The sequence below is a fragment of the Agelaius phoeniceus genome, chromosome 26 (genome assembly GCF_051311805.1).
Source record: "Agelaius phoeniceus isolate bAgePho1 chromosome 26, bAgePho1.hap1, whole genome shotgun sequence".
In the NCBI taxonomy this organism is placed as follows: Eukaryota; Metazoa; Chordata; class Aves; order Passeriformes; family Icteridae; genus Agelaius; species Agelaius phoeniceus.
The window spans coordinates 950,761-976,674 of record NC_135290.1 but is presented as its reverse complement, the minus strand read 5'-3'; the positions used below and the strand labels follow the sequence as shown (position 1 = coordinate 976,674).

Below are 25,914 nucleotides of genomic sequence, written 5' to 3'. Positions count from 1 at the left end.
AATGTTTTCACCAGGGAATTCCCGATGTTTCCCCCAGAGAATTCCCAATGCTTTCACCAAGGAATTCCCAATGCTTTCACCGAGGAATTCCCAATGTTTTCACCAAGGAATTCCCAATGCTTTCACCAGCAGGAGCTGCCGGCCGGGATCCCCTCCTGCCTCACACAAAAGTGTCCCCCAAAAGTGTCCCCAAGTGTCCCCAAGTGTCCCCAGGTGGGGCTGGACGGGCGCCTCGGCTCGGCCAGGAGGGTTCTGGAGCTCATCCCAGAGATTCCCAGCTGGATCTGGGGTTTCCAGCCTGCTCCAGCCATGGGAAGGGGATCCAGGGGGATTTGGGTCCTTCCAGGCGGGATTTGGGTCCTTCCAGGGGGAATTTGGGTCCCTCCAAGGTAGATTTGGGTTTCCAGGGAGGATTTGGGTCCTTCAGGGGGGAATTTGGGTCCCTCCAAGGTAGATTTGGGTTTCCAGGGGGATTTGGGTCCCTCCAGGGGGAATTTGGGTCCTTCAAGGGGGAATTTGGGTCCCTCCAAGGGAATTTGAGTCCCTCCAAGGCAGATTTGGGTTCTTCCAGGGGGATTTGGGTCCTTCCAGGGGGATTTGGGTCCTTCCAGGGGGCATTTGGGTTTCCAGGGGGATCTGGGTCCTTCCAGGGGGATTTGAGTCCCTCCAAGGCAGATTTGGGTTCTTCCAGGGAGGATTTGTGTCCTTCCAGGGAGGATTTGTGTCCTTCCAGGGAGGATTTGGGTTTCCAGGGGGATTTTTGGGTTCTTCCAGGAGGGATTTGGGTCTCACCAGGGAATATTTGGGATTCGGGTCCCCAGGGACAGCACTCAGGGTGGCCAAATGCCCATGGCTGCTCTGAACCCCTTTGGATCCAGGGGCAGGATCTGGGAGGCCGGGACTGGGAAGGAAAAACAACCCCAGGGCTGGGAAACGAGCAGGAAACCATTCGGGGATAATCAGGGATATTTTTAGGATCCCAGCCCTCCCTGGCCCAGCCCGGGGCTGGATTGGGAGGGAACGGAATCGGCGTCCAAGGCGGAATCTGCGGGGCCGGGGCAGCAGAAAAATCCCACAAAAACAAACGGGGAAAAATCCCCCGGGAGCCGAGAGCTCATCCCAAGCCCGGCCTTGGCTGCGCTCCCCGGGCAGGGCGGGAGAGGCCGCGCTCCGTAATTAACGCCGGGTTAATTAAGGATGGGACACATTTGGGAGGCCTGGCTCAGCCTGGCACTGGGCTGGGATGATTTGGGACGTTCTGGGATGGTTTTGGGGATGTTTTTGGGGATATTTCAGGATATTTTGGGGATGTTTTTGGGATGTTTTGTGATGTTTCTGGGGTGTCTTTGGATGTCTCAGGAAGTTTTTGGGATGTTCTGGGATGTTTTCAGCATGTTTTGGGACGTTTCTGGGATGTTTTGAGATATTTTTTTATGTTCTGGGATGGTTTTGGGGATGGTTTTGGGATGTTTTTGGGATGGTTTTAAGACCATTTTTTTTGTGTGGTTCTGGGATGTTTTTGGGATGTTCTGGGATGTTTTTGGGATGGTCTTAAGACCATTTTTTTTGTGTGGTTCTGGGATGTTTTTTGGATGGTTCTGGGATGTTTTTGGGATGTTCTGAGATGCTTCAGGATATTTTTGGGGTGTTTAAGTTGTTTTTGAGACATTTTTGGGATGTTCTGGGATGTTTTTTGGGATGTTTTAGGACATTTTTTGGAGGTTCTGGGATGTCTTTGGGCTGCTCTGAGATGTTTGAGGATATTTTTTGGATGTTTTGGGGATGTTTTTTTGGATGTTTTGGGAATGTTTTGGGGATGTTTTGGGGATGTTTTTGGGATGTTTTGGGGATGTTTTGGGGATGTTTTTGGGATGTTTTTGGGATGTTTTGGGGATGGTTTGGGGATGTTTTTGGGATGTTTTTGGGGATGTTTTTGGGGATGTTTTGGGGGATGTTTTGGGGATGTTTTTGGGGATGTTTTTAGGGATGTTTTGGGGATGTTTTTGGGCTGCTCTGAGATATTTGAGGATGTTTTTGGGATGTTTAGGATGTTTTGGGGATGTTTTTGGGGATGTTTTTGGGGATGTTTTTGGGGATGTTTTGGGATGTTTTAGGATGTTTTTGGGATGTTCCCTCCACACCCGGGGCAGAGCCGGGACACTCCGGGCTCGGGGCCGGCTCCGTGCTGACCTTGCCCCGTTCCCTGGGGGTCTCCAGGAGCTCCCACAGCCCCAGGGGTTTGGGAATCCTTTCCTGGAGCTCTGGGTGGTCCCGAGCTGGGAGCGCCGCCAGCGCCACCCCAGGCCCCAATAATCCGAATTTCCACGGGCTCGGCATCCTGGGAGCGCCGCTGATCCCGGAATTTGCTCCCCTTTGGAATGCATGGAGCTCCCGTGGCACCCCCAGAGCCGGGAATGCTGCGGGAGTGGGATTTTATTGGGATTCACCCGGGATTTTCAATGGGAATGGGATTTTATCGGGATTCACCCAGGAATCTCAGTCACAATGGAATTTTACTGGGATTCACCCAGGATTCTCAGGGGGAATGGGATTTTATTGGGATTCACTCAGGAATCTCAGTCACAATGGAATTTTATCAGGATTCACCTGGGATTTTCAGTGGGAATGGGATTTTATCAGGATTCACACAGGATTTTCAGTCACAATGGGATTTTATTGGGATTCATCCAGGATTCTCAGGGGGAATGGGATTTTATTGGGATTCACTCAGGAATCTCAGTCACAATGGAATTTTATCAGGATTCACCTGGGATTTTCAGTGGGAATGGGATTTTTTCAGGATTCACCCAGGATTCTCAGGGAGAATGGGATTTTTATTGGGATTCACTCTGGATTTTCAGTGGGAATGGGATTTTATCAGGATTCATACAGGAATCTCAGTCACAATGGAATTTTATTGGGATTCACCTGGGATTTTCAGTGGGAATGGGAATTTATCAGGATTCACCCAGGAATCTCAGTCACAATGGAATTTTACTGGGATTCACCCAGGATTCTCAGTGGGAATGGGATTTTATCGGGATTCACTCAGGATTTTCAGTGGGAATGGGGTTTTTTGGTGGGATTCACCCAGGGTTTTGGCCAGGTGCTGCCAGAGCCTCTCCATGCCCATCCTATAGGGGCAGGAGGGAAAAGGGGACGGATTTGGGCAGGAATGAGGAGTGGGAACGTCCCAGGGACGGAGCTGGGATGAAACTGGGATGAACTGGGATGAGCTGGGATGAACTGGGACAGAGCTGGGATGGAACTGGGATGAAACTGGGATGAACTGGGATGGAACTGGGATGAAACTGGGATGAAACTGGGATGAGCTGGATTGAGCTGGGATGGAACTGGGATGAAACTGGGATGAGCTGGGACGGAGCCGAGCGCTTTCCCAGATTCCAGGCCCGGCTGGGATATCCATGTCCTGGCACAGGGATCTGCTCCTCCTCCTCCTCGGGCTCCTTCCAGGACCTCCGGGGCTGTGTCCAGCTGCCTTTCCCATCCATCCCGCGCTGCCGCCCCCGGGCTGGGAGCTCTGCCTGCAGGGAAGGCGATACCGCAGCAGGGAAGGACAGATGGACGGAGCAGAGCCTCTGGAAGCTTCTCCAGGAGCCGCCGGAGCCTCCTCCGGCTCCTGGTGGGATGGTTTGGGGTGGGAAGGTGAATCCCAAATCCCGCTGCCACCCCAAATCCGGGATCCATCCCCGGGGACGCCCCGGGATCCAGGCCCAGGAGGCGGGCAGGGTTAATTAGCAGGAATTGGGGATTGGGGAGGGTTAATTAGCAGGAATTGGGATTGGGCAGGGTTAATTAGCAGAAACTCGGGATTGGGCAGGGTTAATTAGCAGGAATTCGGGATTGATGAGAGGCTGCTCAGGTCCTGCTGAGGGCAGCAGAATTCCCGGGCAGCCTCGGGGCATCCATCGATCCCCGCAGGATTTATCCCCGAGGCATTGCCAGGAAATGGCTCCCATCAATCCAGAGCCAATCGTGGCCCCGGGAGCGGGGAAAGGGAGAATTTCCTCGCCAGGAAAGGGAGAATTCCCTCGCTGGAAAAGGGAGAATTCCCTCACCAGGAAAGGGAGAATTCCCTGGCCAGGAAAGGGAGAATTCCCTCGTTGGGAAAGGGAGAATTCCCTCGCTGGGAAAGGGAGAATTCCCTGGCCAGGAAAGGGAGAATTCCCTCGCTGGAAAAGGGAGAATTCCCTGGCCGGGAAAGGGAGAATTCCCTCGCTGGAAAAGGGAGAATTCCCTGTCCGGGAAAGGGAGAATTCCCTCTCCGGGAAAGGGAGAATTCCCTCTCCAGGAAAGGGAGAATTCCCTCTCTGGGAATTCTCAGCAGAGCCCCAGGGAAGCCGGGCCGGGCTCTGAGGACATTCCCGGGAATGGGCCAGGAAGGATCCCAGGGAATGGGGAAAGGGGAGCGCCCCAAAGCTCCAGGACCCCGTGGCATTCCCAGCCCCGTTCATCCCCTCCCTGCTCCCAGTTTTTCCTCTGCTCTCCCCCAAAGCCGGGATCCGAGCCCAGGGCGCCTCTGGAGCCGCTCTCCTCCCGCCTTTCCCCCTCTCCCGGATGCCGGGTTTCCATTTCAGCGCCGCTCTCCTCGGAGCAGGGCCGCTTTTCAGGGAGCCGCAATTCCTTTGTCTCTTCCTTTCCCTGGGAACCCGAGCCCCCGCAGCTGACAGAGAGCAGGGAAGTGTCAGCTGCTGGGAACTCCGATTCTGGGAATATTCCCCCCAAAACTCCCGCGGGGAGGGAAATCGGGATAAGGTTTCCCCTGGTGCCGGTGCTGGGCTTTGTTTTTGGAGGAGGTGATGATTTCCCGGGATGATCCCGGGCTGCGGGGGATTTATGGAGCACTAAAACCCAGCAGCTTTTCCCTCAGCCTCAGCTGGGATGTTTTTCCTGCCGAAAAACTCCGGGATTTTTCCTTCCTTCCGCCACAAATCCAGGGAAAGCCCTCCCAGCTCCTTCCAGCCTCGGAATTCCCACAAAATCCCACCCTGAGCTCTGATTCCCGTGTAAATCCAGCCGGGGGCTCGCAATTCATCTGCAGATCCCTGGGATCACATTCCAGGGAATTGGGGGGGGGGGGGGGGTTAGGCCCCTTCCCAAAGGATAACGGATCCCAGTCCTGGCCTCTCATCCTCCCAAATTCCCACATTTCCCCCCAATTCCCACATCCTCCTGCAATTCCTACACCCTCCCAAATTCCCACACCCTCCCAAATTCCCACATTTCTCCCCCAGAATTCCCACATTTCCCCCAAATTCCCACATTCCCCCAAATTCTCACATTCCCCCAATTTCCACATCCTCCTGCAATTCCCACACCCTCCCAAATTCCCACATTCCCCCAAATTCTCACATCCCCCCAGATTCCCACATTTCCCCAAATTCCCACATCCCCCCAAATTTCCACATCCTCCTGCAATTCCCACATCCCCCCAGAATTCCCACATCCCCCCAGAATTCCCACATCCCCCCAAATTCCCACATCCCCCCAAATTCCCACATTTCCCCCCCATTCCCACACCCTCCCAAATTCCCACATTTCCCCCAAATTTCCACATCCTCCTGCAATTCTCACATCCCCCCAAATTTCCCCATTCCCACACCCTCCCAAATTCCCGCATTTCCCCCAAATTCCCACATCATTCCCCCCTCCATCCCTCCCTGCCAGGTGCAGCCGGAGCTCCCTCGGCTCTCACGGAGCGTGGGAGGTGTGGGGGAAGCTGGAGCAGGGAATTTTTCCTGGGAAAATTCTCCTTTTTTCAGGTGGCTCCGGGAGCGCTGGGTCCATCCCCACCCGGATTTTCCAGCCCTGGGATCCTCTGGGGGTTCCTAAACTGGGATTGGGGTTTGGGAGCCCTGGGGGGGCGTTCCAAGGGAATTCCCTGGAGTTTCACCCCTCACACCCCAAAGGGCAGCCTGGGGAAGCAAAGCAGGACAAATCCCTCCGGATGCCAAATGCTCCCGGATCCCAAACCCCTCCGGATCCCAAATCTCTCCAGATCCCAAATCCCTCTGGTTCTTGGGAGGTTTAGGAACCTAAAAATCCCAAATCCCTCCGGATCCCAAATCCCTCCGGATCCCAAATGCTCCCAGATCCCAAATCCCTCTGGATCCTGGGAGGTTTAAGAACTTAAAAATCCCAAATCCTTCCAGATCCCAAATCCTTCTGGATCCCAAATCCCTTAGCATCCTGGGAGGTTTAGGGACCTAAAAATCCCAAATCCCTCCGGATCCCAAATGCTCCCAGATCCCAAATCCCTCGGCATCCTGGGAGGTTTAGGAACCTAAAAATCCCAAATCCCTCTGGATCCCGAATCCTTCTGGATCCCGAATCCCTCCAGACCCCAACCCCCTCTGGATCCTGGGAGGTTTAGGAACCTAAAAACCCCAAATCCCTCCAGATCCCAAATCCCTCTGGATCCCAAATCCCTCTGTGCCCCTCCCAGGTGCGGTTTGGGGCCCTCTGGGTTTTCCCCCAATCCCGGGGGGATTCCAGGGAATCCGGGCTGGGTCCCCTCACCCAGGGACCCCCCAGGACCCCGGCCCGGCCCCGTCGCTCCCAGCCCGCGCTGGGAAGGGGCCGGGATCGGGAATTGGGAGCGGGAGGCGGTGCCAGGGTCGCGACCCCCGCGCCGGGGGGGATTAAAGGCTCAGCGCCGGCCCCAGAGAGGAAATTGGAATTAAATCCCCATCCAGGCGGGGCCGGGGGGGCATTCCCGGCTCTCCCGAGGTCCTGGAAGGGTTAAAGGGGGTCCCGCGGGATGTTTTGGAAAACCCAGGGCCGCAGCGGGGCCCGGGGGATGGAGCAGCGCCCTTTGCTCCAACTGCTTCCCATTACCGGGGAATGCGGCTCCATCTGGGCGGCAGATCCAGCCTGGGGGGGTCGGGGGGGCTGATCCCACCCGGGGACCGGGAACGGCTCCAAACCCCCCCATTCCCCGCGGGAGCTGCGCCCCCAAAGCCGGGATGGAGCCGGGGGAGGCAGCCGGGGTGGGGAGGAAATTCCCGGGAGATTCGGGATCGTCGGCTGCGGCCGCTGCTGCTCCCTGGGAAATCCAACTTTCCCTTCCCGGATTTCCCTTCCCGCTTTTCCCTTCCTGCTTTTCCTTTCCCATTATTTTTTCCCGGTTTTCCCTTCCCGATTTTTCCCTCACAGTTTTCCCTCCTCACTTTTCCCTTCCCGCTTTCCTTTCCCTTTTTTCCCTCCCAGTTTTCCCTCCCCGATTTTTCCCTCCCAGTTTTCCCTTCCCGCTTTTCCTTTCCCACTTTTCCCTTCCCATTTTCCTTTCCCGCTTTTGCCTTCCCGTTTTTCCCTTCCCGATTTTCCCTTCCCACTTTTTTTTTCCCGGTTTTCCCTTCCCGATTTTTCCCTCCCAGTTTTCCCTTCCCAGTTTTCCCTTCCCTCTTTCCTTTCCCGCTTTCCCTTCCCGCTTTTCCCTTCCCACATTTTTTTCCCCTTTTTTCCCTTCCCGGTTTTTCCCTTCCCGGTTTTTCCCTTCCCTCTTTCCTTTCCCACTTTTCCCTTCCTGCTTTTCCTTTCCCTTTTCCCTTTCCCGCTTTTCCCTTTCCCGCTTTTCCCTTTCCCGCTTTTCCCTTTCCCGCTTTTCCCTTCCCACTTTTTTTCCCACTTTTCCCTTCCCCCTTTCCCTTCCCGCTTTTCCTTTCCCATCTCATTCCCGCTCCAAGGGAAGCTCCCGGCTCCCCTGCAGGAGTTTGAATGAAAAGCGCCTCCATGGAGTTTAATTTGGAATTTTTTCCCCGTTTTTGTTTTCCCAGCGGTTGCTGCGTTTTCCCAGGCCCCGGGGCTGGGTTTGGGATTTTTCCCGGTGGATCCAGCAGGGATCTGGCCCTGTCGCCCCCCCTGGCAGCAGATGTGGGATTCAGCAGCTCTGGCCCTCCCCTGAGTCCCATTAAAAAGGGGAAGGAGCTTTTCCAAGGATTTCCCCCAGCCCGTGAGAACATCAGGCCCCTTTCCAGATTTATTCCAAATTTTCCCTTTTTTTTTTCCCCCCTCTCTCCCCATAAATCTGCTGTCCCTGATCCCACACACGAAGCCCAGCTTGCTTCCTGCTTTTCCTGCTCTGGGAGTTCAGGGATTTGGGATCAGAATGGGAATGTTCCCGGTGAAAATCCCATCGGGAAGGCGCTGAGGGCTTTTTCCCATCCTGGATTCCCAGGGTTTTTTGGGGTTTTTTTTTTGGGAGATCAGGAAGAAGCGAGCGGGACAACGACAACGGATGCTCTTTATTGGCATCCCAAGGATACACACGGACAAATTCCACCCCCCTGGGCCTCCCCCGTGCATCCCCCCCGGCTCATGCTGCCCCCAGACCCCCCCAAATCCTTCTATTCCTACAAAATCGGCCCTGGAATTACAGAGTGGGGAGTGGAGCAACACACGGGCTTGGTACAACACAAAACGAGCTCTGGCTTTGGCTTGGGTTTCCCTCCTGGCTTTGGGGGGTATTTTTGGTGTTTTTTTGAGTTTTATTTCCATTTATTTCCCCCCGCAGCCAGGGGGGGTTTGAGGCAGCTCCCGGCTCCTCTTTGGATGCTGAGTTTGTCCCCGTTCCCTCGGCCCTGAAAATCTGATTTTTTTGGGATTGGGGGCGCTGAAATCCCTTCCCATGGCAATGGAATCCTGAGGGTGAGGCGGGGATGTCCTGAGGAACAGAATTCCCAGCGGGAGAGGCTGGGCTGGGCTGGCTCTGCCAGGAAATTCGGTTTGGGTTCGGGCACCTCGATCCAGGCACCCTCGGCTTGCCCTGGAGTCGCTTTCCAAAATCCCAGACCAGTGGGAGCTACCCATGGTGGCCAGTGATGGAATCCATCCCAAATTCATCCTAAATTAATCCAAAATCCAACCCAAATCCATCCCAAATCCATCTCCCAAATCTATCCCAAATTAATCCAAAATTCATGCCAAATCCATTCCAAATTAATCCAAAATTCATGCCAAATTCATCCCAAATCCATCCCCCAGATCCATCCCAAATTCACCCCAAATCCATCCCCAGATCCATCCCAAATTCACCCCAAATCTGTCCCAGATCCATCCCAAATCAACGCCAAATCCATCCCAAATCAACACCAAATCCATCCCAAATCCATCCCAAATCCATCCCATTGTGTGGCTCGGTCTGGCAGGAGCTGGGGGTTTCCAGTCCACTGCGAGTGGGGTTGGAAATTTGGGGCAAATTTCCTTGGATTTGGGTGGCGGGAGGAGTTTGGGACTCGGATTTGGGGTTTTCAGCCCTTCCAGCCAGGGGTGGCTCTTCCCAAAGGATCTGGGTGCTGGAATCCCCCAAATCCCAGCCTGGCTTCTCCATCATCCAGAGCACAATGGGAGGGAAATTTCCAGAAGATTCCGGAGGATCTGGGTGCTGGAATCCCCCAAATCCCAGCCTGGCTTCTCCATCATCCAGAGCACAACGGGAGGGAAATTTCCAGAAGATTCCGGAGGATCTGGGCGCTGGATTCCCATGGAAGCCGCTCCAGCCCCTGGAGCTGGATGCTGGGAACATCCCAACGCTGCTGTGGGATTTTGGGGGTGAACTGTGGGATTTTGTGGGTGAACTGTGGGATTTTGGTTCCTCTGCCTCCCCGTGGAGCCTTTAAGGCCAGAAACGAGGGGGGACCAAAGGGTTGGGCTGGGAATTCCCAGCTGGAAGTGGGGAGGGGACAGGGCTGTCCCCAGGGGTCACATCGAGCACTGGGTCAAACACCAAATTCCTATGTACAAGTCTCTCCTCCAGGAGGGCCCAAAAACCCCGGTTCTGCCTTCGGCCAGGAATTTTGGGATGAATCCAGAGGGGAGGGGCGGCCACACCTGGCTCAGGGCTGTGCCCACACCTGGGAATTCAGGTTGGGGACATCGCCGGGAGCTTGGGGGCAGCTCAGGGGACACTCCCTGGACTGGTGGCCACTCAGGGGACATCCCGAGGCTGGTGACAGCCCAGGGGACATCTCCAGGCCACTCAGGGGACATCCCCAGCTTGCCCAGCTGGGGCCAAACCGCCCCCAAAACGCCCTTTGAGCAACGTCACCTCCCCGAGAAGGTGCCAATGTCACCCCGGGCCATTCCCTTGCCCGGGATGTCACTGATGTCACCTCCCCGAGAAGGTGCCAATGTCACCCTGGGCCATTCCCTTGCCCGATGTCACCGATGTCACCTCCCCGAGACGGTGCCAATGTCACCCTGGGGGCAGAGGGACATTCCCTTGCCCGATGTCACCTCCCCGAGACGCTGCCAGTGTCACCCCGGGGGCAGAGCTGCCCTTGACGGTGCTGGCACAGCAGGAGCCCTTTCAGCAGGGTGGGGACAGCGGGGACAGTGCAGGGGTGGCAGGGTGGCCTGGCCCCGCTCGGGGACAGTGCAGGGGTGGCAGGGTGGCCTGGCCCCGCTCGGGGACAGTGCAGGGGTGGCAGGGTGGCCTGGCCCCGCTCGGGGACAGTGCAGGGGTGGCAGGGTGGCCTCAGAGGTCCCTGCAGCTCAGGGACAGGGCAGGAGGGAGGAGCAGGGCCCTGGGGGTGTCCCCGCGGGGCAGGCACTTGGTCAGCGCTTTCCACCTTCAGTGTCCCCTCGGTGGCCCCTGCAGCCCCCACAGAGGGGTCCTGGCACCCCAAAATCTGCTCCTCAGTGTCCGGGCTGGTCCTGGCTGCTCCCCCAAATCCCTGCGGAGCTGTGGGGAGCTGCACCCCAAATTTCACAGTGTAGGGAGCCGGGTCCCCTCCCCCAGCCCCCTGAGCCCCCAAATCCCGGGGCAGCGGCTCCAGGGTGCCCCAACCCCACCCTTCCCCGCTTTTGGGGTAAAAGCAGCCGGATTTGGGGGTGTTGGAGGGGAACGGGGAGGGGCAGGAGGAAGAGGAGCCCCAGGGAGAGAAGGAGCTGGAAGGGAGGAGAGGAGAGGGCTGAGAGCACGGCGCTCTCTCCCGTGTCCATCTGTCCATCTGTCCGTCCATCCCGCAGCCGGGATTTGCGATCAGGGTGGGGCCGAGCCCCTCCAACACCACCAGGGGCCGGTACCGGTACCGGGACCTGCTTGGGGCTGACCCCACCATCTCCCCCCGTGGCCGGGCAGGGTCAGCCCCCGGGGCCGGCCCTCAGACGGGGGAGGTGGCGGTGGAGTCGCTGGCCAGGCTGTCGGCGATGTCGCCGCGCTGCAGGCGGCGCAGGGCGGCCAGGAGCGCGTCCAGCGTGGCCGACTCGCGGCCGGCCCAGTGCGCCAGCAGCGCCCGCGCCGGGGCCTCCTCGCGGGTGAAGGACTCGATCAGCTCCTCCTTGTAGCCCAGCTCCCCCGCCAGCTGCCGCCACGTGTCCTCCGCCGAGCTGCCCAGCAGCTTCTCCACCTCCTCCTGCTTGCTGGCCGGCAGCGCCGAGTACGGGCTCCCGTCCGCCTTGGGAGCTGCTGGAGAGAGGGGGAATGGTCTGAGAGCGTGCCCGGGGCTGTGCCCGTCCTGCCTGCCCTTACCCGGGTGTCCCTGGCCATCCCTGGTGTCCCTGTCCATCCCTGGGTGTCTGTGCCCGTCCTGCCTGCCCATCCCTGGGTGTCCCTGCCCATCCCTGGTGTCCCTGTCCATCCCTGGGTGTCTGTGCCCGTCCTGCCTGTCCTTACCCGGGTGTCCCTGCCCTTACCTGGGTGTCCCTGCCCATCCCTGGGTGTCCCTGCCCATCCCTGGGTGTCCCTGTCCATCCCTGGTGTCCCTGTCCATCCCTGGGTGTCTGTGCCTGTCCTGCCTGTCCTTACCTGGGTGTCCCTGCCCATCCCTGGGTGTCCCTGCCCATCCCTGGTGTCCCTGTCCATTCCTGGGTGTCCCTGCCCATCCTCCCTGCCCTTGCCTGGGTGTCCCTGCTCTTACCTGGGTGTCCCTGCCCATCCCTGGTGTCCCTGTCCATCCTTGGGTGTCTGTGCCCATCATCCCTGCCCAACCCTGGGTGTCTGTGCCTGTCCTCTCTGCCCTTACCTGGGTGTCCCTGCTCTTACCTGGGTGTCCCTGTCCATCTCTGGTGTCCCTGCCCTTACCTGGGTGTCTGTGCCTGTCCTCTCTGCCCTTACCTGGGTGTCCCTGTCCATCCTCTCTGCCCTTACCTGGGTGTCCCTGCCCAACCCTGGGTGTCTGTGCCCGTCCTGCCTGCCCTTACCTGGGTGTCCTTCTCCATTCCTGGGTGTCCCTGCCCATCCCCAGGGTGTCCCTGTCCATCCCTGAGTGTTTCTGCCCATCCCAAATTGTCCCTGCCCGTCCTTCCTGTCCATCCCCTGTCCATCCCTGGGTGTCCCTGTCCATCTCTGGGTGTCTGTTCCCATCCTCCTGGCCCATCCCTGTTTGTCCCTGTCTATTCCAGGGTGTCCCTGCCCATCCTCCCTGCCTATCCCAGGCTGTCCCTGCCCACCCCGGTGTCCCCAGCCATCCCTGGGGTGTCCCTGTCCATCCCAGGCTGTCCCTGCCCATCCCTGAGTGTCCCTGCCCACCCCAGCAGCCCCACCTGGCCCCTGGGTGCCCTGCCCGGGGGGCTGCTGCTCGTGCAGGCTCTGGCTGTCCACGGAGATGCCGCTGTCGCTGTGCAGCTTCTCCCCCTCGGGGGACGGCGTCTGGTTCACCGGGCGGTTGTTGGCCCCTTGCTTGTTCTGCTTGCAGCTGTTCCACCTGCGGGGACAGCGACACACAGGTGACATCCCCAGGGCTGCCAGGGCTTTGTCCCCTTCCCTGGGGTTTGTCCCCTTCCCTGGGACTTGTCCCCTTCGCTGGGACTTGTTCCAGTTTCTGTTTTCTGCCCTGGTGCCAGGACAGGGACAGGGGATGGGACAGGGACAAGGCAAGGACAGGGACAGGGAGGGGGACATGGACAGGGACACAGGGACAGGGAGGGGGACATGGACAGGGAATGGGACAGGGACAAGGAGACAAGGACAGGGACACAGCAACAGGGAATGGGACAGGGAATGGGACAGGGACACAGGGACAGGGACACAGGGACAGGGAATGGGACAGGGACAAGGAGACAAGGACAGGGACACAGCGACAGGGAGGGGGACACAGACAGGGACAGGGAATGGGACAGGGACACAGGGACAGGGATACAGGGACAGGGAATGGGACAGGGACAAGGCTGCAGTGTGTCCCCTACCCTGCTGCCACCTCCCTCCTCACCCCTCAGCCACCTCACCCCCCACACAATTTTGGAAATCTGCCCATCCTGGTGCCCCTGGTGGTGGCAGCTGTGGCTGTGGGATCCCCCTGTTCCCCGCTCCCCAAATCCCTGTCCCGGTACCTCTTGAAGGCGATGTAGGCCACCAGCCCCACCACCACGGCGGCCAGGATGGAGCAGTAGACGGGGATGAGGTTGTCGCTGGTGCCGTGGGTGACCACGGGCTGCGAGCTGCCCATGACGGTGGTGGCCGTGTCGGCCGCGGTGCTGGGCCCCCCCTCGGTGCTCAGCGGCTCCCTGGAGGCGGCCTCGGGGCTCTCAGAGCCCCCCAGGGACGGGGCGGGCGTTGTCCAGCGAGGGTGGAGCCCTGGGGGGTGGAGGGGAAGGGAAATCGGGGTTGGGATGAGGCACAGCTGTGCCCTGCCTTGAGGGTGGCCGCGGCGGTGCCAGCGCTGTCCCTTGGGGCACAGCTCCTGCTGCGGCCCCCAAACCCAGGGGAGCTGCCCCAGCTGACCCCAAACCCACCCTGAGGCAGCCCAGGTGCCCACAGCCCGCATGGAGCCGCTCCCGCAGCTCCAGGGCCTGGCTTTGCTCCTTTCCCGGCCCCTGCGGCTCCGTCCGGGAGTGACCCCGCTCCTGCCACACCCGGGCGTGTCCCGGGAGAGCGGAGCCGTCTGGGCTTGTCACGGGGAAACACATGGGTGCCCCATCTGATCCTATCCCACCCCACCCCATCCATCCCATCCCACCCTCCCTGTGCCCTCTCCGGGCCTTTGCCTGGTGCCAGGGCCGGGCCACATCCCCCAGCCCATCCTAGAGTGAGGCTGAGCTGGGAATTGCAGCAGGAGCTGGGACCTCACCCTGCCACCCCCCTGTCCCCGGGCTGGGATTGTGCCAGGCTGGGATTGTTGTGCCAGGCTGGGATTGTGCTGGGCTGGAGTCAGGATTGAGCCAGGATTGTGCTGGGCTGGGATCGTGCCAGGCTGGAATTCTGCCCCGCCAGCCCCGGGGCTTCATTGGTGTCGCTGTCGCTGTCACAGGGGGGTTGGTGCCATCCAGCCCTGCCATGTCCCAGCCCCATCCTGCCCCGTTGTGTCCCAGCCCCCGCTGCCCTTTGGGAGCCGCTCCCGAGCCCACTGCAGACAAAGCCATCCCTGTGTCCTTGACTTGTGGCTCCATTTACTCGACCCTTCGGCGGAGCTGCCGCTCTGCCCGGCCCGGCGGCGGCCGGGACAAAGAAAGAGCTTTTCTGCTGCCATGCTCGGGGCAGGAGTGACGCTGCTCCCGCCCGGGAGCGCTGCTGGGGCTGGTGAGGAGCCCCGGTGGGAGCAGCCCCTGGTGGGAGCAGCCCTGGTGGGAGCAGCCCCTGGTGGGAGCAGCCCCGGTGGGAGCAGCCCTGGTGGGAGCAGCCCCGGTGGGAGCAGCCCCTCAGCCCCTCTGGAGCAGCCCCTCTGGAGCAGCCCCTCAGCCCCTCTGGAGCAGCCCTGCATCCTCCAGGAGCTCAGCACAGCTCTGACTTTGCTCTGCCCCTTTTTTCTCCCCTTTTTCCCCATTTTCCCCCTCTCTGCAGGGCCGGAGCTGTGTTTGGGATGCTGATGGGGACAGGAACACAGCCCCAGCTCCTTTCGCTGGCCCAGCAGTGCCAGATCCCAGCCCTGCCAGATCCCGGCACTACTCCCTAAACGCAGACCCAGCCACGCCTCGGCAGCTGCACCGGGAATGTCCCAGCGGTGGCAGCAGAGCGGTGACAATGACACACACCGGGAATGTCCCTGGAGTGGCAGCAGAGCCGTGACAATGACACAGCCACACCGGGAATGTCCCAGCGGTGGCAGCAGAGCGGTGACAATGGCACAGCCACACTGGGAACATCCCAGCAATGACAGCAGAGCTGTGACAATGACACAGCCACACCATGCACAGCTCTTACCCCACAGCAGAGCGGTGACAATGACACAGGCACACCGGGAATGTCCCAGCAGTGACAGCAGAGCTGTGACAATGACACAGGCACACCGTGCACACTCTTACCCCACAGCAGAGCGGTGACAATGGCACAGGCACACCGGGAATGTCCCAGCAGTGACAGCAGAATGGTGACAATGACCCAGCCACGCCGCGCACGCTCTTACCCCACAGCAGAGCTGTGACAATGACACAGCCACACCGGGAATGTCCCAGCAGTGACAGCAGAGTGGTGACAATGACACAGGCACACCGTGCACACTCTTACCCCACAGCAGAGCTGTGACAACGACACAGCCACACCGCGCACGCTCTTACCCCACAGCAGAGCGGTGACAATGACACACACTGGGAACATCCCAGCAATGACAGCAGAGCAGTGACAATGGCACAGCCACGCCGCACACGCTCTTACCCCGGCACTCGGCGTCCGCCACGGCCGTGCACTCCCGCACCAGCACCTCGTTGTCCTCGCAGGTGGTGCAGGGCAGGCAGGGGTCCACGAAGTTGGCCTCGCTGGAGAAGGTGCCCTCGGGGCACTCCTCGCACACGGTGTCCTGCGAGTCCTTGCAGGGGAACATGAGGCCGAAGCCGACCTCGCAGACGCGGCACTCGCGGCAGCTCCCGCTGGCCTCGTCCTGGAAGTAGCCGTAGGCGCAGCGGCACACGGCGTCGTCGGTCTCCACGCAGGGCGCCGACATGCTCTGCAGCCCCTCGCACTGCGTGCACGGCTTGCACGGCTCCGTGGCGCTCGCCGTGTCCGAGAAGGTGACGCCTGGCGGGCATGGAGGGGACCAAAGCTCGGCCTCGGGGTCCAGCCGTCCCCTCTGGGGTCAGAGGGACGGGGGTGTCCCCTCTGCGGCCCCCCCAGGCTCGGCTTCCTGTTAATGAACTCTCCCCGTTCCCGCAGAAATTCCAGCTCCTCATCCCCTGGGCTCTTCAGCCCATTCGCACCTTCTCCGTTCTCCAGCGATTCACAGTTTGGAGCCTCCTTCCCGGCTCAGCTTCCCAGTAACATCTTCCCCATTCCCGCCTCCTCATCCCATTCCTGCCTCCTCATCCCATTCCCGCCTCCTCATCCCATTCCTCTGCAATTCCCCATTCCCGCCTCCTCATCCCATTCCTCTGCAATTCCCAGTCTGGAATCCTTCCAGACCCAAATTCCCGTTAACACCTTCTCCATTCCCACCACAATTCCCAGCTCCAGCACACTCCAGGCTCCCATTCCCATTGACACCTGCACCATTCCCCCAGCAATTCCCAGTTTGGAGCTTCCTTCCAGGCTCAGCTTCCCAGTAACATCCTCCCCATTCCCGCCTCCTCATCCCATTCCCGCCTCCTCATCCCATTCCTCTGCAATTCCAGTTTGGAGCATCCTTCCAGGCTCAGCTTCCTATTGACATCTGCACCATTCCTGCCACCTCATCCCCATTCCCACCTCATCCCCATTCACGTCTCTTCATCCCCATTCCCTCCTCCTCCTCCCATTCCTCCGCAATTCCCAGTTTGCAGCATCCTTCCCATTAACACCTTCCCCATTCCCATTTCCCCCCGGGGTCCGGCCTGGCTGCGCTGCCCCCATTGCCCATCCCCGCGCTAATTCCCGATTTTATTCCCCTTTCTGACCTCCCGGGGCCATCCCCTCCCCTCACACCCCATCGCTTTCCCCTGCACATCCTGCCGGGCTCCCCGCGTGTCCCCGCTCCGGGCAGCGCTGACTCTGCCTGACCCCGCGGCTCCTGCGCTCGGGTTTCAGCCCGCAGGACGCGCTGCGGGGGAAATCAATGCCCGCTCCGCGCTGTGCCCGCTCCCGGAGGAGCTCGGCGATATTTTTAGCCCCGGAAGAAGGAGCGGAGCCCGTCCTGGAGGGCGCAGCTGCTGCTGCTGCTGCCCCCGCGCTGCCCGCCCCATCCCATCCGGAGAAATTCCAGCCCCGGGGACCCCTGCGAGCCCTGCTCAGCCCCAGGGATGGTGCTGGGAATGGGTTCCTGCTCCCAGCAGCTTCCCTGGGGACACCGAGGGAAGGACAGGAATTTGGGGCTGTTTTGGGGGGATTGCCCCGAACCCCCGGGAATGGGCGGGATGGGAGGGATGGGGGTTCCATCCCAGCCTCAGCAGTGGATTTTTCCCCTTCCCAACACCTTCCCTCACCCTGTGCCTGTGCCCGGGTGTCCTGGCCCTGCCCTGAGGCTTTCCCTGGACCTGCAGAGGACGCGGAGCCACAAAACCCCGGACAGGTTTGGGGTCAGGAGGGACCGCAAACCCCACCGCGTCCTGGACAGGGACCCTTCCCGCTATCCCAGGCTGCTCCCAAACCCATCCTCGGCCACTCGCGGGGTCGGGGCAGCCGCGGCTCCCCTGGTGCCGCTGTCGCTGTCGCCGCCAGCCCCGCGCAGCCCCTGCCCCGTGCCCGAGCAGCGCCGGAGCAGCCCCGGGGCGGCACACGCGGCTCCCATTAACCTGGGCTCATGCCTTGCATTATCCTGAATTATTGATGGGCGCCATTAGAGCGGGGAAGTGGCCAGGAAAGGCTTTCGGCTGAGTGGGCACATTTGCAGTGGCAGCCGAAGGGATCTGAGCTGAGCAATTACAGCCCCGCTCCGAACGGGGCCCGAGCCCCCAGCGCTCCCTCCCTTCCTCCCTCCCCCGGAGGCTGCGGGGCATAAATAAATCATGAGGCAGCCCCCGGGCCCTGGGGAGGCTGCGATGGGGGAAAAGGGGGAATGAGAGCAATCCCCCCCTCTCTGGGGTGGTTTCTGGCAGCCCCCCGGGCGTTGGCAGGGGCCGGGCTTCGGTTGCAGAGGATTTTTTCCGGAACGATTCCCCCGGAGGGTCGGGAACGCGTCCAAGGGAGTGCTCGGAGGAGGCAGCCCCGGGTGCAGGTGGGGACCCTCGGCCCTGGGCCGTGCCCACATTCCTGGGGCGCAGTCTGGAGGCCGTGCCAGCCGCGGGGCTGCCTCCACCTGCCCGGCCCGTGGGAGCAGGATCCGGAGGGATCTGGGGGGATCTGGGGGTTTCCAGGGGGATCCAGACATGTCCAGGGGGATCCAGACATGTCCAGGGGGATTCAGGGGCATCTGAGTGTGTCCAGGGGGATCCAGGGGGTTCCAGGCCCACAGGAGTCCTCTCCCCATCCCAGCAAGGGACACCTGCGGGGTCTGCAGGTTTCCTTCCCTCCACACCCCAAAATCCCTCTCAGGGAAGAGCTGAGGGTGGGAGGAGATTTTCCCTTGGTGGGATCAGTCCCTCATTGGGATCCATCCCTCACTGGGATCCATCCCTCACTGGGGTCCATCCCTCACTGGGATCCGTCCCCCATTGGGATCCGTCCCTCACTGGGATCCATCCCTCACTGGGATCTGTCCCTCACTGGGATCCATCCCCTGATCCAGGAGGGATCCAGCCCCGTTTCCCGGCCGGGCTCAGGCAGGCAGAGCCGTCCATCGATTTCTCAGGACGCTGAGGTATTTTTAGCCCTGCCCTGGCTCTGCTCCTCCAGCCTCCTCTGCCTCCTGTCTGCTCCCTCCCTGCCCCAAACCCCCCTGTGCCCATTCCAAACCCCCCTGTGCCTGTGCCCATCCCAAACCCTCCCTGTGCACATCCCAAACCCTTCTGTGCACATCCCAAACCCCCCTGTGCACATCCCAAACCCCCCTGTGCCCATCCCAAACCCCTCCCTGTGCCTGTGCCCATCCCAAACCCCCCTGTGCACATCCCAAACCCTTCTGTGCACATCCCAAACCCTTCTGTGCACATCCCAAACCCCTCCCTGTGCCTGGGACCATCCCAAACCCCTCCCTGTGCCCATCCCAAACCCCCCCCCCCCGTACCTGACAGCGCTGCCCTGACCCCACAATGTGTCTGTGCCCTTCTCCACACCCCAAACTCCCATTTTGGGGGAAGAATCTCCCATTTTAACCCATCCTTTGCCCAGAGCCCGGCCCGAGCCCCTCCTGACTCAGCAGAGGGGTGGCCCGGGAACGCTGTGACACTTGCAGGGGGGACAGGGGGTGTTTGGGGCACTCACTGTCCAGGCAGGGCTCGCAGACCGTCTGGTTGACCCCGCAGGGCTGCACCACGCCCTCGCCCACGTTGCAGAGCCGGCAGCACTCCCCGCCCGCCGTGAACAGCTTGGACACGCAATCGTCCTTGGAGGCGCCGGCCCCGGGACCCTGGCGGGAGAGCAGAGCCCAGAGGTCACCCCTGTCACCCCTGTCACCCCCGGGATGGGACAGCCCGGGAAGGGCCCGCTCTGGGGACACCCCACTCGTGCTGAATGCGGATTTGGGGGGAAACAAAAGCGCTTTTCCAGGCAGAATTCACTGCTCGGGAAAGGCCCTGCTGAGTTCTGTGCTGGAGGGAGCTGGGAGGGTCCTCAGGGGGGTTTGGGGTGATGTGGCCTCTGTTTGTCCTTGTCCCTTCCTCAGCCACGTCCCCTAAGGGCCCTGAGCCACCTGGAGGAGAGGAGAGGAGAGGAGAGGAGAGGAGAGGAGAGGAGAGGAGAGGAGAGGAGAGGAGAGGAGAGGAGAGGAGAGGAGAGGAGAGGAGAGGAGAGGAGAGGAGAGGAGAGGAGAGGAGAGGAGAGGAGAGGAGAGAGGAGAGGAATTCCTGCCCCCGTGGAGGCTCTGGAGAGCCTGGGTGGCACCTCTGCCCCCCAAAACCCTCTGGGCACCAGGAACGGGGAACTGAGGGAGCAGCAGGAGCCTCGGTGCCCTCCCTGGCTGCTGACATCGCCCCTGAGCGCCACCAACACCCCGGGGCCACCCCCACGGGGCTCTGCAGCCCGGGCAGGGCCGAGCTGCCCCCAAAGCCCCGCGGGGTGCGGGAGCCCCGTCCCGCAGCAGGTGCCGGCCCTGCCAGGCCCCTCCCGCTCGCAGCCCCGCTCCCTCCCTCCGCCACCCACCCACGGTTGATTTTGGGGAAGGGGGGAGAGGCCCGGGGGAGCATCTGGCGGCCTCGTCAGCGCCTTGGCCGCGTCCCCGCGCTCGGTGCGGCGCTCGGAGCTCCGCATCCGGCGGGGCCGAGACAATGGAGCGCCAATTCCAGGCAGCTGAATGACAAAGTGCTCCAATTACCCTGCGCTGCGAGGCGGCCGCTCCCCCTCCCCGCCGCGCCCCCGCCAGCCCGCCCGCCCTGGCAGCCCCTTCTTCCAGACCCTTTCTCCAGAACCTTTCTCCAGACCCTTTTCCCAGGCCCTTTTTTCCAGGCCCTTTCCCAGAACATTTTCCCAGACCCTTTTCCCAGACCCTTTTTTCCAGACCCTTTTCCTGAACCTTTTCCCAGCTCTTTTTTCCAGACCCTTTTCTCAGCCCTTTTTTCCAAACCCTTTTTCCAGGCCCTTTCCCAGAACATTTTCCCAGACCCTTTTTTCCAGATCCTTTTCCTGAATCTTTTCCCAGCTCCTTTTTCCAGACCCTTTTCTCAGCCCTTTTTCCCAAGCCCTTTTCCCAGACCCTTTTCCAAACCCTTTTTCCAGACCCCCTTCCAGAACATTTTCCCAGATCCTCTTTTCCAGATCCTTTTCCCAGCCCCTTTCCCAGATCCTTTCCCTAGAACCTTTTTCCAGCCCCTTTTCTCACCCCCTTTTCCCAGAACATTTTCCCAGTCCCTTTTCCCAGAACATTTTTCCAGATCCTTTTTCCAACCCCTTTTCCCAGATCTTTTTTCCAACCCCTTTTCCCTGGTCCCTTTTCCCAGGTCCCTTTTCCCAGATCTTTTTCCCAGGTCCCTTTTCCCAGGTCCCTTTTCCCAACCCCTTTTCCCAGGCCCCTTTTCCCAGCCCCTTTTCCCACTCCAGGCAGGCAGGAGGGATTGGAATATCGGGAACCCTCCCAGCACCTCAAATGTCCCCTGGGAAGGGCTTTGGGGGCACATTTGGGGGCACATTTGGGGGTTTTGGAGCCCAGCTGGGCACAGCCCATGCCGAGCTCCTCTGGGGCAGGGTCTGGCAGCTCCCAGATCCCCGGGATGCGCTTCCAGAGGCCGGGAATGGGGCTGGATGTGACTGGTGATGGGGCTGAACACGGGGCATCCAGAGCATCCCATGATCCCATGATCCCAGAGATCCCAGAGCTTCCAGAGACCCCAGAGATCCCAGAGCATCCCATGATCCCAGAGACCCCAGAGCATCCCAGAGCTTCCAGAGACCCCAGAGATCCCAGAGACCCCAGAGCATCCCACGATTCCCTCAATCCCAGAGCATCCCACGATTCCCTCAATCCCAGAGCTTCCCACAATCCCAGAGCATCCAGAAACCCCAGAGCATCCCATGATCCCAGAGCTTTCCCCAATCCCAGAGCTTCCCCTGATCCCAGAAACCCCAGATCTTCCCTTAATCCCAGAGCATCCAATGATCCCAGAGCTTTCTCCAATCCCAGAGCATCCCACGATCCCAGATCTTCCCCTGATCCCAAAGCACCCAAAGATCCCAGAGCATCCCGCAATCCCCGAGTTTCCAGGGATCCCAGATCTTCCCCTGATCCCGGATCTACCTCCAATCCCAGAATTTCCCCCGATCCCAAATTTTCCCCCTATCCCAGATCTCCCATCTCCCCCACAGCTGCGAGCTGCCCGTGTGGGACGGGCCTGGCCGGGCCACCCGGTTCCTCTCCGGGGCCACCCGGTTCCTCTCCCGGGCCACCCGGTGCCACCTGTCCCCTCCCCGCGGGGCCTCCCCCTGTCCCCGCCGGCTCCCCCGCCCACGCTCCCGGAACGCTGCGGATTCCCTGCTCCAGGTGCCGCGGGCCCCCCTCGTTCCGGGGCTTTCCCTTCGGGGCTGGGGGCTCCGAGCCCCCCCGAGCCTGGGCAGCGGCACCTGGTCCGCGTTAGGCCGCGGAAACGCGCGCGTCCTTAGCGCGGCTCCCGGTGACAAAGGCGCGGAATTAACGCCATAAAGCATCCCTGACAGCTGGCCCGGCCCGGCCGCGGGCGGAGGGCGCCGGCGACACCTCTGGAAGCTCGGAATTGTTTTTGGAGCCGGCTCGGGGAGGGTTGGAGCCGCTGCCGGGTGAGGACGGAGCCGCTCCGAGCGGGATTTGGGAGCCCCGGAGCGCGGAGCGGCCGCACAGGGCAGGGGATGCTCCAGCTGGAGCCGAGCCCGGCCGAGATCCGAGCCTGACGGGCGCGTTCTGCCTCTCCTGGCCGAGCCCCGCGTCGGGGAGAGGCCAAATCCCGGCTCCCAGCGATTCCCGAACTTTGGGCAGCTCCGGGAGCCACGTCCGAGCCCCGGCCGGCCCTGGCAGGTTCCGAGCAGCGGCTGCGGGGTCCCGGGGATCCCGGAGGGTCTCGGGAGGGTCCCGGGGTGCGGGCACAGCTGGGGGAGCACAGCCGGGTCCCCGTTGTCCCTCCCGGGACACTCCCAGCCCCGCAGGTGCAGTCCCGGAGGGCGGAGCCGGCCCCGGAGGTGCCCCCGAGCGGGGCAGCGGCGATTTGGGGACATCCGCAGCAGCCGGGGGGGCGAGGGGGCGATGCCCGGGGGGAATGGTTGGGATCCATCCGGCCGGGACAGCTCCGGGCGCTGCTGTCCCCGCCCCTGTCCCAGCGGCCCCGGGTGGGGAGGGGGGGTTTGGCCACCCCGATCCCGAGGGGGCGATGGGGAAAGGAGGAAAGGGGGAAAGGGGGAAAGGGCCCCCCCGGGCCGGCGGTGCCAGCCCCGCTCCGCTCCCCGGCCCTGCCCGCCTGAACTCCGCCTTTAATATCCTGCCCGAGGGGTGTCCGGTGCCTGACGGCCCCCCTGGGACCCCCGGCAAATCCTGGCCCCAAAACGGCCCCGATCCTGCCCCAGCTGCGGGCCTGGACCCCCCTCCCCGCCCCTGTCCCCTCTCTGCTGGCCCCCCCTGCCCTTGCCCTGAAGTTTTTTTTTTGTCTGGGGCGCACGGCGAGGGCTCTGCCAGGGGGAAAAGGGTCTCGAAAGGGTCTCAGCCCCAGCTCTGGGGCACTTCAGAGCCGGGAAAGTCCGGGAGAGGTTTCGGGGGGTGCGTGGGGGGCACTGATGAAGGCACCGGGGGGGTTCGTTCTGTCCCCGCTCCCCTCGGGCTGCGGCTCCGTCGCCCTTTGCAGTGGCAGAGCCGGGGACAGCGGCACCGGAGGGGCTGCGGGACCCCCATCCCCGCCCAGCTCCCCCCGCACCCCAAGAGCTCCGCCCGCCCCCCCGGGGCTCTCCGGTGTCCCCGGGACCCTCCAGCCCCGCACGGCGCTGCCCCCGCTCCTCACCCGCGGGGCTCCCATCCCGGTGAGCCCGGGCCCCTCCGAACGCGCCCCGTGCGAAGCCCCCGGGCCCCTCCATCCCGCGGGGGGACTCCCCGTGCCCCGGTGCCTCCGGGGCCGCTCCCGGTGCCCCCGGGACGCCGCATCCCCTCCCCGCGCGGCTCGCGGGGCTCCCCGGGCGCTGCTCCCCGCACTCACCGCCGGCAGCAGCAGCAGCAGCAGCGGCAGGAGCCCGGCCATGGCGGGGGCAGCGGCGCCGGTGACACCCCCGGGAGCCGGAGCGCGGCCGGGCTGCCCGAGCTCTGCCGCTCTCCGCCGCGGCGGCGGCCAGAAAAGGGCTGCAAGTCCCTCCCCCTCCTCCTCCTCCTCCTCCTCCTCCTCCTCCCCGCCCTCGGAGCATCACGGAGCGGCCAAGCCCGCACCCTTCGCCGCCGCCGCCGCCGCCACACAAAGCCCGAGCCCCCCCGAGCCTCCCCCCCGGTCCCTCCGGTGCCCCCCGAGCGCTTTTGGGGTGCGCTCGCCCCGAGCTCCCCAGCCCATCCATCCCTTTTCCTCCCGCGCTGTCCGTCCGTCCTTCTGCCCCTCTGCGCCCCCTCCTCTCCCCGTCCGTCTGTCTGTCCTTGTCCTTGTGTCCCCAGCGGGGTGGGGTCACCGACGGCACCGGGATGGGGTGACCAGCGCTGCTCCGGCCGCAGGGGACAAGGGACAGCATCCCCACCCTGGGGACACCCCGGGCCTGTCCCCGCTCTGCGGGTGACACCGAGAGGCCCCACAGGGGGACATGCGGCGGGGGCTGAATCAAATCTTTGTATTTCTGCCCTCCACAGCAAACAAAATCCCATCTGGGCGTCCTGCGGTCCCTGAAAGGTCCCCGCGTGCCACCTCCTTTGTCCTGGCGCTCCAGGGCGGCTCTGCCCGGCCATGGGCCCTGCCTGATCCCACAGCGCCGGCAGCTGGAAATGCCAGGGCTGGTTCCGTGTCCCACAGCTCTGTGTCACCCCTGGCACGGCTCTGAAATGCCAGGGCTGGCTCCTGGAAATGCCAGGGCTGGTTCCCCATCCCGCAGCGCTGTCACCCCTGGCACGGCTCTGAAATGCCAGGGCTCATTCCCCTGTCCCACAGCTCTGTGTCACCCCTGGCACGGCTCTGAAATGAAATTCCCCTGTCCCACAGCGCTGTGTCACCTCTGGCACGGCTCTGCGGGGTCACCCAGCAGTGCCACGGGGTCGCTGGTGCCACAGGAGCGCCCCTGTCTCGCTGTCACTGCCCCGGGGCGGCTCCCGTGGCCACGGCCCAGCGGATTTGGCCTCGTGTGCGTCTCCAGCTCCAGGTGTTTCCTGCCCGCTCCGGGCTCTGCAGGTGCTTCTGGGGCTCCCAAAATCCAGCAGTTCCCACCCCTGCAGCCCCGGGATCCCGCTGGATTTCCTCTGCAAAAGCCAATTCTGGAGCCTCCGAGGTGCTCGGGGCCGGCTGCTCCCGCCCGGCTCAGCCCGGGCAGGGCTGCACGGAATTCCCTCTCTCGCGGCTCCTCCGCGGGATTCAAGCCGAGCCAAAGCCGCCGTTTGTTCTCCGGCACGGGCGGAACATCTGCGAGCCACATGGAGCGGAGTTCACAGCCAAGAACGCCGCGCTGGGGCCAGGTGGGAACGGGCTGGGAGCTGCCCGGGGCTGGGGTGCCCACCCGGGATTGGGGTGCCCACCCGGGATTGGGGTGCCCACCCGGGATTGGGGTGCCCACACAGGACTGGGGTGCCCACCCGGGATTGGGATGCCCACCCGGGATTGGGGTGCCCACACAGGACTGGGGTGCCCACCCGGGATTGGGGAGCCCACCCGGGATTGGGGAGCCCACCCAGCATTAGGGTGCCTACCCGGGATTGGGGTGCCCACCCAGCATTGGGGAGTCCACCCGGGGCTGGGGTGCCCACCCAGGGGTTTTTTGGGATGCCCACCCGGGATTGGGGTGCCCACCCGGCATTGGGGAGCCCACCCGGGGCTGGGGTGCCCACCCAGGGTTTTTTTGGGATGCCCACCCGGGATTGGGGTGCTCACCTGGGGCTTGAATGCCCACCCAGGATTGGGGTGCCCACCCAGGATTGGGGTGCCCACCCGGGATTGGGGTGCCCACCCGGGATTGGGGTGCTCACCCGGGATTGGGGTGCCCACCCAGGGTTTTTTTGGGATGCCCACCCAGGGTTTTTTGGGATGCCCACCCGGGCTTTGGTTGGGATGCCGGCCATAATCCCAGCATTTTAAGGGGTTTTTATGGGGTCACCGATGGCACCCCAGCCCCAGCAGGACGGGAGGGGGTGACAGGACTTGCAGGGCCACCAAGTCCCTGGGGGCATTCCCGGAGCAGACGGGAGGCAGGGCTGGCACAGCGGGGAGCAGCCGCGGGATCCCACAATTAATTCCCCGCAGCAAGTGGCAAATCCAGATGTTCTCCTCAGGCCCTCGGATAAATCCCTCCTCCCCCTCCTCGCCCTCCTCCTCCTCCTCCTCCTCCTCCTCCCTCCATGCTGGGGACACCGAGGTCGTGGCCCGCGGTCCCCGAGCCCCGTCCCGGCCACCCCCGTG

At 62.1% G+C, this 25,914-nt stretch overlaps 1 protein-coding gene across 2 annotated transcripts; it reads right to left on the bottom strand.

The window, feature by feature from the left end:
- Window positions 1-10,184: 10,184 nt before the first annotated feature.
- On the bottom strand, window positions 10,185-23,668 carry NGFR (nerve growth factor receptor). 2 transcript variants are annotated; one of them, XM_077190889.1, is made up of 6 exons: window positions 23,536-23,668; window positions 19,160-19,304; window positions 15,548-15,907; window positions 13,291-13,534; window positions 12,505-12,665; window positions 10,185-11,428 (listed from the first exon to the last, which is right to left on the bottom strand). In XM_077190889.1, the coding sequence occupies exons 1-6, from the start codon at window positions 23,575-23,577 to the stop codon at window positions 11,124-11,126; spliced, it is 1,257 nt and encodes a 418-aa protein (XP_077047004.1). In that variant the 5' UTR covers window positions 23,578-23,668; the 3' UTR covers window positions 10,185-11,123. The 2 variants fall into 2 exon arrangements, with proteins under 2 accessions (XP_077047004.1, XP_054509172.1); XM_054653197.2 differs by having other exon boundaries at window positions 10,186-11,425.
- Between the last annotated feature and the right edge of the window lie 2,246 nt (window positions 23,669-25,914).